This window comes from Trachymyrmex cornetzi, unplaced genomic scaffold (assembly GCF_001594075.2).
Source record: "Trachymyrmex cornetzi isolate Tcor2-1 unplaced genomic scaffold, Tcor1.1 scaffold99, whole genome shotgun sequence".
Classification (NCBI taxonomy): domain Eukaryota; kingdom Metazoa; phylum Arthropoda; class Insecta; order Hymenoptera; family Formicidae; genus Trachymyrmex; species Trachymyrmex cornetzi.
Window position 1 is genome coordinate 2,937,044 of NW_017300343.1, and position 18,602 is coordinate 2,955,645.

The 18,602-nt window shown below is 34.7% G+C and overlaps 4 protein-coding genes across 5 annotated transcripts; 1 reads left to right on the forward strand and 3 right to left on the reverse strand.

Annotated features, from left to right (window-relative positions):
- Positions 1–3,579: 3,579 nt before the first annotated feature.
- On the reverse strand, positions 3,580–6,855 carry Idh (isocitrate dehydrogenase [NADP] cytoplasmic). The gene is made up of 2 exons (XM_018521587.1): positions 5,942–6,855; positions 3,580–5,223 (listed from the first exon to the last, which is right to left on the reverse strand). Exons 1-2 carry the CDS (start codon positions 6,173–6,175, stop codon positions 4,012–4,014), a joined length of 1,446 nt encoding a protein of 481 aa, XP_018377089.1. The 5' UTR covers positions 6,176–6,855; the 3' UTR covers positions 3,580–4,011.
- Positions 6,856–7,259: 404 nt separating this feature from the next.
- On the forward strand, positions 7,260–12,206 carry mio (GATOR complex protein mio). The gene is made up of 16 exons (XM_018521585.1): positions 7,260–7,505; positions 7,583–7,743; positions 7,968–8,162; positions 8,244–8,504; positions 8,576–8,803; positions 8,940–9,092; positions 9,174–9,355; positions 9,497–9,630; positions 9,699–9,806; positions 9,886–10,249; positions 10,323–10,461; positions 10,543–10,681; positions 10,934–11,144; positions 11,256–11,470; positions 11,868–11,949; positions 12,126–12,206. The coding sequence occupies exons 2-15, from the start codon at positions 7,608–7,610 to the stop codon at positions 11,947–11,949; spliced, it is 2,547 nt and encodes an 848-aa protein (XP_018377087.1). The 5' UTR covers positions 7,260–7,505; positions 7,583–7,607; the 3' UTR covers positions 12,126–12,206.
- A 53-nt stretch (positions 12,207–12,259) lies between these two features.
- LOC108770179 (uncharacterized) lies at positions 12,260–14,921 on the reverse strand. 2 transcript variants are annotated; one of them, XM_018521590.1, is made up of 4 exons: positions 14,869–14,921; positions 12,955–13,061; positions 12,429–12,615; positions 12,260–12,355 (listed from the first exon to the last, which is right to left on the reverse strand). In XM_018521590.1, the coding sequence occupies exons 2-4, from the start codon at positions 13,033–13,035 to the stop codon at positions 12,276–12,278; spliced, it is 348 nt and encodes a 115-aa protein (XP_018377092.1). In that variant the 5' UTR covers positions 13,036–13,061; positions 14,869–14,921; the 3' UTR covers positions 12,260–12,275. The 2 variants fall into 2 exon arrangements, with proteins under 2 accessions (XP_018377092.1, XP_018377091.1); XM_018521589.1 differs by lacking the exon at positions 14,869–14,921 and having other exon boundaries at positions 12,955–13,159.
- Positions 14,413–16,706, reverse strand: LOC108770178 (uncharacterized). The gene is made up of 3 exons (XM_018521588.1): positions 16,210–16,706; positions 15,499–15,892; positions 14,413–15,417 (listed from the first exon to the last, which is right to left on the reverse strand). Exons 2-3 carry the CDS (start codon positions 15,883–15,885, stop codon positions 14,689–14,691), a joined length of 1,116 nt encoding a protein of 371 aa, XP_018377090.1. The 5' UTR covers positions 15,886–15,892; positions 16,210–16,706; the 3' UTR covers positions 14,413–14,688.
- Between the last annotated feature and the right edge of the window lie 1,896 nt (positions 16,707–18,602).

An 18,602-nucleotide genomic window follows, 5' to 3' on the forward strand; every position in this document is an offset into this window, starting at 1 on the left:
AGGAGGAGGGGAGAGATTTATCTTCGCTTCAAAGATTACGTAAATTACAACGAGAGTTCCCATTCCAAAATATGTATCTTTTTTCTCTTTTCGACATCATGGTTTACACGAGCATATCGTACGTGACATCACCGGACGAATGTTGTGTCGGAAGAGGCGACCTTTCGGAGCGCGGCATCGCGCAATGGTCGCGATAACAACGTTTGATACGTGCATGTGTGCAATAGGGCGTTACGCAAACGCGTGCCTCTTACCTGCTGAGAGCCGAGACTGCTGAGAGAGGCGCGCGTGCACGTGTTCAGTGATTCAGTCCCGACGCCATTGAGAAGAACGCGCTGGAAAGAATGTATGATATGCAGTGATGAAAGGAACGAAAAGGAACTTTATTAGAGTTCGATAGGGCCAATCTTGGGTAAATTTTCATTACTGTCACATCCCAAGCAGAACCACAGGTCATTACAATGTCATTATAATGTCAAAATGATTCCAAAACGATCATTAAAAGTCATTTTTCAATCATTTCCGATTCATTTTAATGTCATTTTGACGTTATCGTGACTTGTTCTGCTTGGGATAAGTCCGAGGATTGATCAAGAATGCATTTGTTAATTAATTTGTTTGATCGTTGATATAATAAATATTAATAATATTCAACATTTAACTTTAGTAACTTATACATATATATATTTCCAGATATACCAATAAATGTATTAAAAATAAATTTTTCGAAATTTTTTCGAATCTGTTATATATACATATAACAGAGAGAATCTGAAACAATTAAGTTGTCAGGAAACAAGCTAACGACAATTAATAACGTCAGCTTGTTTCCATTGCAGTTTCCTAGGAGAATAGAATATGATGACATTCTGCTGATTACAAGATAAATTCAGCTTGTTTCCATTGCAGTTTCCTGGAAGAATAGAATATGATGACATTCTGTGTCGACTACAGAAAAAAATTCAGCAATAGAATATACATTACTAAAAACTCAGGGATGCCATATTTTATTGAGAAAAATAGTTATGAAATAACATCTTTTGCTCTATTCTGATGTTAGTAATCTTCTATCGGATTACATCAGCAGGCTGTGTTGAACATGATATAAAAAAAAAACTTAACGCGGACGTAGTTGATACCTACTACGATATTCTGTTTGAATTTGCTGACAAAAACTGTCAGCATACTTTTAACTCCTGCTCACTGCTGAGAGTCAACGAAGGTGATTGGATTAATGCACGAATATTTAGTCCCGAGAACTGAATGCACAATCAAACCAACATTGACGAGTCATTAATTTGAACAAATTCAATCTGTAATATAGAACAAATATTTGTCTTGTATTTATGCGAGCGAAGGGATTCGATTGCAGAGATAAATTTGGGCAAATTACGTAAATAATTCAGTGCGTAAAGCGCATGGCAAAGACAGTTTGGTCAATGACGGAAATCGAAAGTAACAAACAGCCGATGATTATAATATTTTATAAAGATCTTGAATCAAATTCCATTCTATTTTACCCGTCCGTATTATTTGCTATACATATATATTCTTTCCGAATAATCCTTCTAAATCGGAGAAATCTTATCTTGGGTTTCACATGGCGATAAACTCGGTAGGTAAAAGCGAAACGCGTCACAATGTTGATAAAGTGACTCGTTGATGATATCGATGTGTTTAACTAATTCACTTAAAATTCATTATCATCTAATGATATATATTATTATTTGTTGATTAGGGGTGACACAACATTGGACATTGGATCCACTCGACACTCGCAATGTTCATGGAATCATTTTATTTCTATTTATCAAATGTTAAATAAGAACAAAAGCTTGCGAGTATTGTGAGCGCTAAATAAAACGCACCTATAAACCCCATATTATATTACTATGCATTAAAGATTTTGAATTAGAGAAAATTCGACCAATGTGACACGTTAAGACCCAGTTTCACAACTGACGGTTAACTCTTAAGTTCAACTTATTCATTATCTCTTTTCAATTCTAGAATTGGAAAAAGGTGACAAATAAGTTGTTAACTCTTAACCTCAGTTAAGAGTTAACAGTGAGTTGTGAAACTGGGCCTAAGTCGATCGTGACTCGCGATTATTATCTATAGGTCTGTTCTTTTTGGCTCTCTTTCCTGCTGCAGCAGGAGAAAAGGAAGAAAGGTGAACTAGTGCAAAAGTTCAGCCAAAAAGAACAGGCCTTATATGTAAGATAGGAATTTAAATTCTCACATAATGAATAATTTATAAAGGATTTTAAGAGGACGAATTTTCCATGATTCAGCTATAATTAATGTTGAGATCTTTAGAGATCTTGTGAGTTTTTATATTGATGAAATATCATGAAAAATAACAAGTCACCGTTGAAATATCTATTTGTTTTCTATATCTGCACATATTTAGCTGATTTGACTTTTGTCGAAATAGGGAAATTCTCGAAATATTTCATACATCCGCTCCTTAAAGGATAGGAAGTTTATTCCTACCAGAATAAAGTAATAAAATCAATAAAGTAGATTATAATTCTATAAAAGCTACAGAAATTAAAAAATACGAATACATGATAATTACGATCTGTGTGCATTTTTTAGTCTAATTTAAAAAAAGTGAAATTTCCACTTCAATTATATATATATTTTTCTTATTTATTATAATTATTAAAAACTTTTTAGGACAATCTCGACCAAACTCCGATTAACTTAACCGGCGAAATCGCTTGCATTAAAAAATTTATTTAAAAAATCCCAATTATATAAATAATTTGTCTCTAATTTTTTAATTTCAAGTAACAAGAAACAAATAAATACATGTTGAACGATAAGAAACTAATAATTCTGTTCATGTTAACAAAATGATACAGTATCATTTAACAAGTTGGAATTTGGTCGGAGTCATTCTTAATCAATGCTCGTTCAAGGATCTTTTATTTTGACAAATTTGAGTAAATCGGTATATTGGTTTGCATAAGAAACGGTTGGTCTCGTTTCCACACATCTTGCTGATAACGTTAACTAAAGTGGATGTATATGTAACTTCATAAACTATTTAACGTCGAAGATAATTATGTTTTCCAACGTTTTTGCTTGGATGGCAGCAAAATGAAAATTCCTATCTTAATGTTAGCATAACATTTGTTCATACCACTCAGGCGAAATTAAGTAATCACGATAGTTGATAACTGATAGGAAACTTTACTGATTCGTTGTTGTTCGCCACGCGATAGATCATGCGATGCAATTTTTTTTTAAATTCTAACGTAATGTTATATTGCTGATACTACATTATTAATACCGGATATAATACCTATGTGCATAATGTATCATAGAAATGTGATTGAATCGCGTAATGTTAAGAAAATGTAACGATTTAAAAAGAGAAGTTTCGACGCTAGAAGTTTATACTTTTAATTTTCCAAGGATTTAATTTCACTGATAAAATTACGCTAATGCAAAATGATTCACAAGGTGTCTTAATGTTAACTTATGTAACTTAATGTTAATTTGTATAGTCAAAAAATTTATTAAAAAATCTATACAATGTTGTTTATAAATATTTTTTGTTTTTCTTTTATCAAACTGTTGCTCAATTAAGTAAATTGAAAAAGTTATTACAATAAAGAATAATTTAGAGTTTTAAAGCATCGATTATTTTGCTGAGTTGAATAATTGGTCCAATCATTAACCAATATCAATATTATCTTGCCTTTTACATCTATTACATAGCTATCAAGAAAAATATGAGGCAATCAGTTTATGACGTTTTATAAAATGAATAATCTGATTAATGCCTCGAAGATAAATCGAGCGTAATATCGTACGACGTGGCGTGAAACAGAAGAGAAATTAACATAACTGTAGCGACAATTTTACACGCATGTAATCATAATATATACTCATTGAAATTTAATTTTTTCCCGTAACCACGTAAATATTTCTTTCCTTTCATTGCAATGTAATGACTTAATACTTGGCTCGCAGGCTACATTCTCTGTCACCAACGAGTCATGCGTTGAGTTGTTTCTTCAAATTATCAGCAAGTTTGTTCATAAATTCGAATGTTTCGAGGTAATCGGCCCTGGTGACGTTGCTCATACCCTTGATGCATATGGCAAGGTCCTTGGTGAAGAAACCAGATTCGATGGTGTCGACACAAACCTTCTCTAGCGTTTCGGCAAAGTGTTGCAAACGCGGATTGTCATCGAGTTTAGCACGATGTAATAGGCCGCGAGTCCACGCAAAAATAGAGGCAATCGGATTGGTGGACGTCTCCTTGCCCTGCTGGTGCTGACGATAGTGACGAGTGACGGTGCCGTGGGCGGCTTCGGCTTCAATCGTGCGTCCATCCGGACATATGAGAACCGACGTCATCATGCCCAAGGAACCATAACCCTGTGCCACCGAATCCGACTGTACATCACCGTCGTAGTTCTTACACGACCATACAAAGCCACCGTCGGATTTCATGGCGTAGGCCACCATATCATCAATCAATCGGTGTTCGTACCATATCTTCTTCGCCTCGAACTGCTGTTTGTATTCCTTATCGTAGATCTCCTGAAATATGTCCTTGAAGCGACCATCGTATTTCTTGAGGATCGTGTTCTTTGTGGACAGGTACAGTGGATAGTTGCGCGATAACGCGTACTGGAATGAGCTGTGGGCAAAAGCGCGAATGCTCTCGTCGGTATTATATTGAGCCTGGGCGATACCGGGACCTTGAAAATCGTGGACGGTGTGCTGGATCTTCTCGCCGGAATTACCAGTCCATGTGATTTCTAGTTTACCCGGACCTGGTACTACGAAATCCGTTGCTTTGTACTGATCGGCATGTGCGTGTCTGCCAATAATGATTGGCTCCTTCCAGCAGACCACCAGACGCGGTATGTTCTTGCAGATGATCGCCTCGCGGAATACCGTGCCGCCCAGGATGTTCCTGATAGTGCCGTTCGGACTTTTCCACATCTGTTTCAGTTTGAATTCCTCTACCCGTTTTTCATCGGGCGTTATGGTGGCGCACTTGATACCGACATTGTAACGTTTGACTGCTTCAGCGCATTCTACTGTCACCTTGTCGTCTGTAGCATCACGATTCTCGATGCCCAAATCGTATGTATGCAATTCAATGTCTAAGTAGGGCAAAATGAGTTTCTCCTTGATCGAATCCCATATGATACGTGTCATTTCATCGCCAAGAATGTCGACGACTGGACCTGCCTAAAAGTTGCAAAATATTTCCAAGATTACTTAAAAATAAAAAAAAACAAGAATATTTAAGATTTTTATTTTTCTAGGCAAATCTTTTTTTATATATAAATTCCACTTTGTAAATTAATATTATAATAAAAAATTTCTTTTTTTGAAACAGTCTACATATAATTGGACTCAATATTTTAATATTGATTTCTTAAATACAGCTGCCGGTAAACAATTTTTCATGCATGAATATGTATAAATATGTATAAACATACATAAATATTCATAAGCATGTAAAATCATATACATTAAAAATAATTAAAGAAATAATTTTCGCATTAAAAATTTTTTACTGAGAATATTTCTATATTTTTAATTATTATAGGTATATGATTATATTCAATATAGATAATATTCATGATTTCCACATTAATAAAGTAAAAAGTCAGACAATCGGTAAAAAGTCCACTTTCACACGCCCATTTCTTTGAAGCAATGGAAATCAGGGTTATCATACCGGTTTTAAATCCCTCCTCCCACTTTTTGAACCTTGCCCCAGGGCATCAATTACATAACTCCTTCTCCAGAACAGAAACGGAAAAAGTGAAAATCAATCATTATGTATGTAAACATATAAAAAATTTTTACTTTTCGCGTTTCCGGTCTAGGGAAACAATTACGCGATTGATCTCCCGATGAGACAGTATCATCTTGGAGTGGACAGTTCATTCATATTTACCTTTATTTTTGCCATTGTCGCGAATGAGGCGCCGAGAATGCTCTTCACAAGTCGTTCTGTCGACGACGGATGTTGCAGCAGGTGGCGACGGAGACAATCGGATTCTCGCACAGCAAACGGGAACGACGACGATGATGATGATAACGTGACACCGTAGTAAGTGGCAGACTGCAATGAGCGTACAGTCCTTATAAAATGCGCGTACGGCTGGAGGACACGGTGGGGCGCAAGCATGGCAGCGAATAACGCGTGTCACCCACCTCTACCTATATATGCGTACTTTTTTTATATTCCCTCCCTTCTCGTATTGTTTCTCTACCTTTTTTCTTTTTTCCCTACTTCACGATGCACTTGACTCTTTTTTTTAAATCAATTGTTAACACGACGCAGTTCAGCCTAAGATTGATCTGAAATCACTGCAATGATAAGAGCAGTTATCACGCGAAGTCACATGTTTGGGTCTTAGAATACCAGACTCCAGAAATTCTAGCTCGAGCGAAATTTAATGCATCTCTATCTCTTTATCTTTCTCTTTCTCTTCCTTTCTCATGCCAAGAACGAATGCGACGTAACTGACGTAACTGACCGACGTGGGGGAGAGGCATATTACGTGTTTTATTGCGTTACTTGTTATCGTATGAATTCGTATTTTTATGAAGGGCGTGTACGAGATGCATTGATGTGACGTAATACTTGTAGTTTTGCGTGTCTATCAGCATCTATCGAGATTCTCTGGACCTTGAGATCTTCGAGATCTGAAGACTAGACTTCACCGAGATTCGGAGTCGCACTCCATCAGCGCTGTTTCGAGATACTTCGAGCACTGCTGCTACAATTGGCTGTAAATGGAAATAAAGGGCAACGTAAACACATGGATCGTGCTTTCTCTCGAAGTCACAGCGCGTCTAACGTCTAACGGTCTAACGTTCTTAGCAAGAGTCGCCATATTGCGTGAATTCATCGGAAAAATTTCACTATTAAAGGTTTCAGTTGGCGACACTTTTGTATCTAGGAGATAAATCCTCCTATTGGACATAAATTTACTCCAAATAAGTCTGTTCGCATTGCTTGAAATTTCAAAAAATTTTTGGATTAAAAGTGAGATAAATATATATATTTATTTCATTTTAAATATACAAATGTTTATAATATTATATTTAAAAAAAAATATATATATATATGTATATATATTCGGTACTGAAGAGAAGATGCTGAGCGTGGTGGAATCAGAAAAGTAAAGCAACGAGCAACGCGAACAGACCTAGTGATTAGTTGTCAGGTTGTCACAGGACGTCAGAGTGTCGTCGGCCACAGCCGGAGCAGATGGGACTGATGGGAGCAGAGGGGCAAAGCGGGGTAAAAGGTTGATTTCTCCGCGAGAGGAGACGGTGACGGAGTCGGGGGAGGCTGAATGTAAACATTCAAAGGGCATGTTTTATGTGAGGTACGGATAATCATACAAACGTGGCAGAAGATAACACGAACGTTTCATCGACATTTCGACAGACTGGATGGATATTGCGCGACAGAATTACAATCACGATACGTGCCGTGCACATTGAACGTAACGTTTCGTCTCAACATTGGTTGTACGATGTTGGCAGATGCGAAATAACGCGATGTTCTACGGTTTTATGACAGAAGCGTGAACGAGGCAGAGTGAACGATGAGCCGCCCTAAATGGGACGTGCTGTGGTCCCCCTTTCACTCGGACCGATTTATCACATGGGATAGCGATGCTTTATTGAACCTTTACGAGATCGGACCGCGTGAGAATAGCGTGCGAGACAACGATCAAACTTGTAAGTTTATTGCGGATGTACGCCAAGTTTGTTTAAAAAAATATGTATATATATATATGTCACAGTTAAAGTGTTAATTTTAATAAATATATATACTTGCTAGTCAATGTATACATTTAAATATAGCAAATGTGTATACTAACTACACAGACAACAGTAAGTCTATATATTCACTGAGTTAACACTTTGACTGTAACATATATATAATGTTCTTTTTAATGCAGATCTACAGATTTCGGAGCATTCCATTGCCGAGCTGGTCTGCTCAGTTACCATCAACAGTTATGCGAAATGCGTTGATATATATCCACAGCCAGAGCCAGAAATCGTAGCCAGTGGCCACGCGAATGGAAAGATAGTCCTTAGTACCCTTAGCCCGCCAGAGTTTGATTACCAGGGATTGGTTGGCAGAGAGTTTTGTAGAGATCATTATGTTATTGAGCGATATTATGTCTCGACGATACATTACTTCATCTTTTTAATGTATTATGAAATTCCAGTCCCAAAATACATGCGATCATGCAACGTTGTTGCCTGGAATCCTGTGGATACTCACCTGATCATGTCAGGTTTGGACAAACACAGCAAGGAGCACTCTGTGCTGCTTTGGGATGTGCACCATTGTCCAAAAGGTTCGGAGCGGCCAATAATAGAAGCCGGCATATCAGAGACTGTACATTCCGCCGCTTGGTTCAAACATGAACCAAGATGTTTGGCTCTCGGTGTTAATAACAAACAGTTGAAAGTTATAGATTTCAGAGGTACGCTCTTAAAAAATATGATTGGCAATTTATTAACGTACAATTTGTAAATATTCTTTAAATTTTTTTAGATTCTGCAAAGGTGGTAAACGTTACCCCCACAAAAGCGATATATAATCTGTCGGTTAATCCCCATAATAATTATCAGCTACTTTCACACGTTGATAATCTGATAACAATTTGGGACACTCGATGTTTTGAGAAACCGATCGTTACTATAATGCCGCTACGGCACGTTACAAAGGTGTTGTGGTGTCCCACTAGACGAAATCTAATTGGCACATTACAAAAAGATTCAGGTATATGAGTTTTAAACGATATTTCTATAATTTATGCATATAGTTTTTAAAAGTGAATGTTAAACATTTTCAAAAATAAGCTGTTAGTGATAAAAAGAAAAGCAAAAGCAGAAATGCATTTATTCTTATTTTGCAGTTGGCTTGCATCTATTCGACATTCAATACTGTGGAGCTGAGGATACCGAGCCTGGTGTTTTAGAAAGAGTGGTTCTACCACCATGGCACAGTCCTGTAAGTTTCTCATGGCATCCGAATGATGAGAATCGATTGTTGGCAATATCACTGCAAGGTATTTGATGATATTTTATATTACAATATAATCCTTCAATTTTATTCAAGATTGTTATAATATTTTTACTACTCAACATAGGCGTAACCGATTACACCGTATCTGAAAGAATAACGCTCAATTGGTCTGCTCGGTCATGCCTCATGTGGAATTGCGCTTTTAAATCGTTTAAATATATACATAGTGAAGATAGCGTTTATAAGGAACTAGAGGATATCTCGGTTTTAACTAAGAGGCGTGCTATGTTCGAATATGGCTTGCTTGTAAGTAGATAAAGTTAATGAAGACAACTTTTTGGAACTTAATAAATTTTTATTTTGTTTTTAGTTTCTGTAAGCCTCTTTCTTTAATTTTATTGTTAATAGTATTTAATCAGTGTAAATTTACATGTGTATGTGTTACAGCCGGAGTTAGCTCACAATGGTGATATTGCCGAGAACGAAACTGTAAAGAATTTATGGCAATGGTTATACCTTAGTCGCTCTTTAGTAGAAGACGGCACTGTACAGAGTCCTGATAATAAGCATCCCGGTGTGAGGTAAAATTACAATGCCTTATATTTAGAAGTATATATGTGTAAACATAATGCTTCCAACTTTTACATAGGACAGTTTTGAAATTGGATCAGCAAAATTCAGTTAATGGTTTGAAAACAGAAGTGATCCATCGTCCGTGGACGGATATAGGTACTGGTTATATGACAAAAGTTTACAGGTATAGTTTGAGTACATACAAATGCTGAGAAAGTATGGGTATTTACACCTAATGTAATTTTGATCAATACGAATCGCAGATCACCGGACAGAGAAAGATGTCTTCTTCTGTGCGGTTTGCGATTTGACAGAGAAACCAATACAGCATACGATAATGCGTATCTGGAGAAGTTAGAAAAGGAAGGCGCGTATGCGAAAGCAGCCGCGTTTGCAGTATTTAACCTCTGCCTAAGGCAAGCTATAGATATCTTAAACCGAGGTGCCAGTAAGAAACAAACGGCTATTCTAAATATGGTAGCCATGGCATTGTCAGGTTTCTCTGAAGAAAGTACTACATTATGGAGAGAGTCGTGTCAAAAATCTAAATCTCAGTTATCAGATCCTTATTTAAGAGCAACATTTGGTTTTTTGACCGCTGATAACGATTCCTATGAAAGTGTACTTGTAAGTATGCATAAATATGCGAATCAAGGTTTAATGAGATTGATATAAGGTGCCTAATCAGCTTGAGTTATAGAATGAGAATGGCATGGCTGTCGAGGATCGAGTAGCATTTGCTCTCATGTTCTTATCGGATAATAAACTGCACGAGTATTTGAAAAAATTGACCGAGAAGGTAATTGAAGATGGAGATTTAGCGGGCTTCTTGGTTACAGGTTGTGACTCGAATATGTTTTCTATTTTTATAAATATATAATTAATTATGTGCTCATTTGTAACGCATTGTCGCGCTTTAGGTACTAGTATGGAAAGTATACAATTATTGAGTAAATACTTGGAAATTACCTCAGATGTTCAGAGTTGTACTCTTATTGCTATTAGAACTTTTCCGCCTAAGTTGCTTCAAGAGAATCAAGTTCAAGTATGGATTACGAGGTATTACAACAAAGTTTCTTTTGTAAATATTTTCTTGAACTATTCCTAAAACAGGTTACATTATTTTCCCTTTCCTCTGTTTACAATCTTCAATTTTCCAATCCTTTGTACAAATATACACACATGAGATGAGAGTCGAAATTGAATTCCAAATCTGCAGATTATAAGTCGATTATTGTCATACAGTCATGCATCGGTTCTCTTATAAATTTCGTATGATCAGGCTTCTGATTTTGCATGTTGCTGTTACAGTTACAGACATCTCTTGAACGCGTGGAAATTATGGTTTCAAAGAGCTAAATTTGATATTGTCATGAGATCCTCGACACCACAAGAGAGACCGCCGCAACAAATACATATATCTTGTCACTTTTGCGGCAAAAGTATATCTGCTTCTATGCAAGGACTGAGCAGGACGAGAGTCCCATTTGGCAGATTAGGCAGTACGCCTAACAAATTAAAGGTACATTTCTGTTCTTTAGCTAGATTTTAGTATGATCAATCATTAATATATTTATTTATCAGATCTCGGATTTTTTAATGGTATAGAGCTTTTTTTCAATATCTTTTATAGATGACGGCGTGTCCAAATTGTCGCAAACCTTTGCCACGTTGCGCAATATGTTTGATGCACATAGGTACCGTTAGTGGACTGCAAACAGCTCCAAGTCCTGGTGGTACCAGGAACGAGGAATGCAATGCTAAGCTTACGGAGTTTAATAGCTGGTTTTCATGGTGTCTCACATGTAAACACGGAGGACATAGCGAACATATAGCTCAGTGGTTTCGGTAATGATACAAGATCGTATTTGTTATAAATATATGTTAGTTAATAAAATATAAGTGAAAATCAGCCGATACGTGAATAATGTAAATAAATGAAAACGCCTTATTCAAAGTGGAATCTTACTGCTTAATGATGGTTGCTTTCCTTTTAGGAAATTCAGTTGACACAAACATTGTTCTAGTTTCGTTGCATTTTATGGAAAACAAAAATAGAACGACACTCGTGTATCCTATAAGAAAAGCAGCCATTTTCTATGTGAATATTTATATACATTTTTCAGTTCCTTAAACTGCGCGCAAATAAAATATAATCAAAAGTTAACGTTGAAGGATGTAAATGTAAAACATATGTTGCAGCAAATTTGCAACGACGCTATTAATTTCTGTACTGCTGTTTCAGACAACATACTGAATGTCCCGTAACGTCTTGCAATTGTCGCTGCTCATCTTTGGATTACACGCGTAATGCAACTGTGACATAGGTATAATTACAAAAAAATTTAAATATTCTTATATATATATAAATATATATATTCTATTGAAATAACCTATTTATTACAAGATTTTGCATGTTTTGTATACTTGTTAGATCCCACCGGATCAATTTTATGTACAGATGAAGGAATGCATGTTTGAATGCTTTTCTTTTATATTGCAGCATTCCTTGTTATTTTTATGGGATATATGCCAAACCAATTAACAAAATGTAAAAAGAAAAATGTATGAAAAGAAGTGAAACACAGTAAACGCAATTTGTATATGTAAATTTTTTGGATCTTTGTTTCTGTAGAATACTCCTAACTGATTCTTAATCTCCATAGAACACTCCTTCTAACTGATTCCCCACTGCACAGCGCACACTCACCATTGCATTATAGCCATTTGAATCTGCAGCAAATATTTGTTAAGTACACCTTCGACACTTTAGAAAAAACTGATGACAAGGGAATATCTTACTCACCAAAGTCTTTAGTCATACTTGGAGGGAAACATACAAAGCTGCTGCAAGACATTGTAGACTTTGACTTTACCGTACCACGCACCTCTATGTAACCTGATGCATTGTTGTCGAATGGTTCGAGAAACGTCACGTTAATTCGAGCGTCGTCGGTCGTCGTGATCTCTGCACTCTTACCATCAGAACTTTTCTACGAATTGTCCCAAATGCATTTTACTCACGTAAATCATCAATACAAAATTATAAAAGATGTATTAGGCGCAATGCCATCTTATAACGAATCAATAATAACCGAATTGATTCAGTTTAGTTGATTTCACTTTTTAAAATAAAATAGCAGAGACTTGTTCAAGTCCTGATTAATTTTATTAACAGGAAATATATTAACAATATATATTAAAAATATTGTTTAATTAATAATAATTAATATTTATTGTAATAAAATGCGGTAAAAATAATTTTTGTTGATGGTGATCATCATAACCTATATAAACTGTATAAACTAACCTAAGTTAAAATATTTTCATACCTCCGTAATTCTGCCAAGCACGATCGCTTCCTGATCGATGCGTTGCGCTAATCGCTTACCCAGAATACGTATGTCTGACATTTTTGCAAGTTATTTGTGATGTATTCCTATAATAATTAATACTTCAACAGTGCGCAAATAATTACCGCTACACTTCGTAAATAAAAGCACAACGACACCGGCAAGTGGCGGCAAAACAACATGAAGCTTGGCGCTAAACGACAGATCGGCAAAGGTTGCGTTTGTAAACGTTACCCGAGTGCTTTCGTGTATCGTTTTATCCTTGTTCACTCAATGTTAAACAAAGATAGAATGATACACAGAGGCATTCGGGTAAGGTTTCTGAACGCAGCCAGAAATAGTTGGAAGTGACGTATGCGTAAAAGGTTCAGTTGGTAGTTTTTTGTCGATGCATCGAATTGTAGTAATTACATTATCAATTAAACTTATTAAACTACTAATGTCCTAATTTACACCGATCTTTTAATATCCGTACCAATTAATAACTTTCTATAAAATCATTTTAATTTCAGTAATAATGTTCTTAAAGAATTTAATGTACATACTATGGTGATACAATTATCAATTAAGATGATCAATTAAATTACAGTGCCATGTTTACATGCATCGTCGAAATTAAAATAATTTAATAGAAAGTTACTATTTAGTATGAGTTTTATCAATCAGCGATGTAAACTAGGACTGTATACCTATTTTATTTTAAGTACAAGTGTAAATTACAATTAAAGAACAAATTTAACAATTTTGTGAAATATCTTTAATTAGTGTAATCATCAATGATTTTTTGCTTGTACATGCATTACAATTGTGCTTTTAATTTACATATTTATTGAATAAAAAATAAATTTACAATCTCGTTAATATAATCTCACACACATATACATATATATATATATATATAAACAAACAATAAACATTATAAACATATAACGTTATAAACATACAACATTATAACATGTTATCAAAATTCTTTTGATGAAAATTTTTCTCAGAATTTTTCATATGTGAATTCTGAAATATACTCTAAGATTTCTTATTCTATAGTTTTGATTTCTAATAAAATTTTATAAAATCTGAAAAAGTTTATATTTTTTTAGAAATCATAAACTGAGAAATCTTACAATATTTATGTAAATGTTTGTGTGTGTATATAGATATATATTATATACATAAATACACATAGCTTACACCGAGTTCTAGTTTATTTCGAACACTTGATATGCATACTAACTAGTAACCCAAGCAGAACAACAAGTTATGATATCAAAATGACTCCAAAATAATCATTAAAAGTCATTTTTCAATCATTTGTGATTCATTTTAATGTTATTTTGACATTTTTGTGACTTGTTATTCTACTTGAGAACTCTATTAAATTATCTTAATTTCGATAATACATTTAAAGAATGGAGTACTAAGCTGATTCCATATGTATCTAGATGATTAATTAAATAACCATATTGTGTATACATTTACACGCATCGCCGAAATTAAAATAATTTAATAGAAAATTACTGGTTAGTACGCGTATTAAGTGCCCGATGTAAACAAAGTCATATAAATGCATGTGTGTTGCCAAATGTATATATTCTTAATTGTAAAATATTTGCAATCATAAACAAATTGTCGTTCTATATGTTTATGTATTAATCTTGATAATTCACGAATTTATTAATATATATATATAAAATTAAAAAATTCAAACATTCAGAATTAATTAATAAAAATTAAAATAGCTCTCATGAGATTATACATGGCACGACATTCTGCTACCATTTTATTCTCACCTATGCCGAATTGCGTAATACAAGGATTGGACAACAAGCGTAAGCATATCAAGTAATTCTGTGATTTGCTACATGCAGTGACTTGTTGTATCGTAATTTTTAATACTTGTTCTATATCTCGTCTGATCTCATGCATCAGATGTGGATCTTCTCGGTATTTGTCCAATATAATCTGCATTTTTTGTTTCATACTATACGTAATTTTATTGGAGTAATTCTTCTCAAATAACATATGGAAGTCCTTGATTGTTAAGGGATTGATTTCCTGATCGATTATATTAGTCCTTTTAGTATATTTCAGATAGATCGACTTTGCATTTTCTGATAACTTTTCCACTGATAAAGTATCTTTGTTAACGCATTCTGATATTTTTGTACCTAATTCTCGTATATTATTCTCAAGTGTCTCCTTATCATATATGTCGTTCTTATGTGTGTCCATATTTTTATTAGCTATTATATTTGGATTCAGATGTAGTAGCATTTTTTTCGCAGCTTCTTGTTTAGCAGACTTCTTACACTGTCCCGTGCCTCTTTCACATAGTGATCCCAAGCTGACTTTTACAGTAAATGTTTTGATGTGAGGTAATCCTTCGTCGTAGATAAGTTCGTACTGAATGTCTTTCGTTGATATTTTTTTTTGTTGGCAGAACTCCTGCACATAGAATAAAAATTATATTATTCTGATGATTAGTCTTTGAACTGTAATATTTAACAGGTGACTCATGAAACTTACTTGCAACATTCCAATGTAATTATGTTCAACAGTGAACTGTTCATTTGAGTTGTATTCTTTTGGAAATGGTACACTTGAAGATGTGTTGCAAACTTTTTCGGGGTTTTGTGGTATGTTTGTAACTATTGGTGAAGTAACTACTTGTGAAGTAACTACTGATAATGGAATTTTACGATTTGTGGCCAACAGTGACAGCATGTTTCTTGCAGCATTATGCTTGGCTTCTTTTTTTGTACTCCCTGTACCCTGTGTTATCAATTCTTTACAAGCCACGCTACATATAAATTGTTTCTTGTAATTAATATCTTTTTCGGAAAAATTATAAATAGGCATAAATCCTTGTTTAATTGATAGCTCTTGTAACAAATTAATTTCTGACTTAGCCATCTTATAACTGAAAAATACACAAAATATTTTGTTTAAGAAATATAAGATAGTAACACACATTACATCACACAGAAGAGTTTGCAATTATATATTTTTTTAATATGATTGACTAGTATATTAAATCTAAAATACATCTATTTAATTAAAAATGTAAAATTTAATATAATTTATAGAAAAAACATAACTGTCAAATCTCAACAACTGAACTGTCAAAATCTTGACAAAATTTTATCTGCAACACGAAATAATACTGTTTTATTTTTCACATATAAATTTTTTTTTTCCTTTATATACTCGACGAATCATTCCAGAATGTTCTCTTACCGTTGATAGTTCAATGTAGGACAAGATTATTTGACGTAATCTCGATTATTCCACGTCACTATGTTTCTCGTTTATTCGAACGAAATCAGACACTGCGTTTCTCTATTCCGTATTTTATTAGTTCCTTTTTTATACATTTATTTACACAAATATTCGATGAAAAATTTACTGTTGAAATAAAAAAGACTGTAGATTAATACTGGCCTCTGTTTTTTCTATTTCTTCCTCAGTGGACGGGGGCTGGCTTCAAACAGTCCGAACTACTTTTTACTAGTATCCAGAGGTTCAAGTGGTAGAATCGAACAATGACTCATTTCTTCACTTCTAGATAATTACTGATAACTTTGTCCATGGGATATCTTCTAAATATCTGCCAGATATCTCAGTTACTCATGAAATATTTGGGAGACATCTGATAGATAAAATTATCTAGAAATTGGCTATAAGAGTGCTTCCTTATGATTGTCAAAATTTCGGAAAATAGAATCTCGAAAAAGTAATACGACCAATCAGCATCATTTAGCGCGTTCATGTAACGCATAATATGATTGGTCGCATTACTTATCGACTATCATGGGATAGCACCCTAAAGCATTTTCTATATGAAACATTTGTTTCATATCGAAGCGCAGCGATATCGGAGCACAGGGAAGATCGAGTTACACTACCGAGGCGAGATAATGATTTTTGATTGGTAAGCAATCATTATCTCGTCTCGGTAGTGTAACTCTTTAGGCCTGTTCTTTTTGGCTGAACTTTTGCACCAGTTCATCTTTCTTCCTCTTCTTTACTCCTGGAGAGAAAAGGAAGAAAGATGAACTGGTACAAAAGTTCAGCCAAAAAGAACAGGCCTTTTATCTTCCCTGTGCTTCGATATCGCCGCGCTTCGATATGAAACAAATGTTTAAAAAATGCTTTAGGGTGCTATCCCATGATAATATCTGCTTGGAACGCTAATGAATTTGTTCTTTGGGCGACTCAGTATTCTCTACGCCACATAAAGCTATCAGCTGTCAGGGCTCGGTAACAGGAGTTTACTAATACAGTGGTAGAAGTTTACTAATACAGGGGTAGAAGTTTACTAAACAGTGAGAGCAAAAAGTATTCGTACAAGGACATTTTTTATAAAAAAAATCTTATTTGTAGAAAATAAATATTAATTAGCAATTTTATACGATGAATACATTCTGTTCTAACATAAACAACCGAGCTTTGCATGTATTTCTGATTTTAGAAGTTAAATTTTTTGACTTAAACGTCGAATCGACGTCAAATTAATGTTGAAATCATCGTATCGATATTCATTCGACATCAATTCGATGATTTATTTCTTGCTGGATAATGTTTACTTTTTAAAAAAACATTTTTTCTGTACGAATACTTTTTGCACTCACTGTATATAAAGTGGAGGAGATCAGATGGAGGAGACCAGAGTATCGATCATGTAACTTTTTCTCTAGAACGGAAACGTGAAAAATGAACATTTTTATGTATTATACATATGTACATATATATACATACAAAAAATTTTCACGTTTCCGCCTTGGAAAAAGTTGTATGATCGATACCCAGGTCTCTGTTCGAATCCCGGAGCACCCTGATATTTTTCTCGTGTTGTTGCTTATTTTTTACAGAATATAATAATAAGCTAAGCGTTCCAGTGACCGAACGTGTACATCGACGTTACCGATTCTGTCGAAAATTTTCACAAACTGAGGAGTGACCACCTTTCTACATGAATGCCCATGTCCATGCCTTTCCTTTCTCTCGTTCAAGAAGTTCGTACAAAGTCGCTGATTCCGTTCTCGATTTCCAAAAGAGAAAATTCTTTGAAAAACCTTTTTGAGAAGATTTAGGGCCCAGCACACAAATAGTCGTAACTGACAACGAGTCGTAGGCCGGTATTCATAGTCGATTCTTACTTCAAGACGGTCTTAAAGTAATTTCTTAAGACGCTAATGCGGCCCTCTAATTGGTTCGTGACTTCTTAAGACGGTCTTAAATATAAGAATCGACTATGAATACCGGCCGTGATCATAGATCAACGCAAAATATTTTGATCAATCTACAACTTACGTTCTACGACTCAGTTATGGTCATCTTTGTGCTTAGACTTTTGTTTGGTTGACGAGTTAAATTTGAACGGTATCCTGCTTCTTCATATTCCTAATTTTATTTCTACATCAAAATTTGATTTTCTTTCTGGATTTCTATTGAATCTTGTGGAATTTATCAAATGATATTGTTTCTTGTTCTGCAATCATCAATCTATAGGTCTGTTCTTTTTGGCTGAACTTTTGCACCAGTTCATCTTTCTTCCTCTTCTTTCCTCCTGGAGAGAAAATGAAGGAAGATGAACTGGTGCAAAAGTTCAATCAAAAAGAACAGGCCTA

What these genes read in the sequence shown, in the direction of transcription:
- LOC108770178 (XM_018521588.1), bottom strand. Translation starts at nt 15,885, where the DNA reads ATGGCTAAGTCAGAAATTAATTTGTTACAAGAGCTATCAATTAAACAA. An exon ending in ATTACATTGGAATGTTGCAA is followed by an intron (nt 15,418 to 15,498) that starts GTAAGTTTCATG and finishes TTCTATGTGCAG; the next exon opens with GAGTTCTGCCAACAAAAAAA.
- mio (XM_018521585.1), top strand. Translation starts at nt 7,608, where the DNA reads ATGAGCCGCCCTAAATGGGACGTGCTGTGGTCCCCCTTTCACTCGGAC. An exon ending in ATTCCTATGAAAGTGTACTT is followed by an intron (nt 10,250 to 10,322) that starts GTAAGTATGCAT and finishes CTTGAGTTATAG; the next exon opens with AATGAGAATGGCATGGCTGT. An exon ending in CATATAGCTCAGTGGTTTCG is followed by an intron (nt 11,471 to 11,867) that starts GTAATGATACAA and finishes CTGCTGTTTCAG; the next exon opens with ACAACATACTGAATGTCCCG.
- Idh (XM_018521587.1), bottom strand. Translation starts at nt 6,175, where the DNA reads ATGCTTGCGCCCCACCGTGTCCTCCAGCCGTACGCGCATTTTATAAGG. An exon ending in CGACAATGGCAAAAATAAAG is followed by an intron (nt 5,224 to 5,941) that starts GTAAATATGAAT and finishes TGCAACTTTTAG; the next exon opens with GCAGGTCCAGTCGTCGACAT.
- LOC108770179 (XM_018521590.1), bottom strand. Translation starts at nt 13,035, where the DNA reads ATGTCAGACATACGTATTCTGGGTAAGCGATTAGCGCAACGCATCGAT. An exon ending in TGCTTGGCAGAATTACGGAG is followed by an intron (nt 12,616 to 12,954) that starts GTATGAAAATAT and finishes GACAATTCGTAG; the next exon opens with AAAAGTTCTGATGGTAAGAG. An exon ending in AAGTATGACTAAAGACTTTG is followed by an intron (nt 12,356 to 12,428) that starts GTGAGTAAGATA and finishes TATTTGCTGCAG; the next exon opens with ATTCAAATGGCTATAATGCA.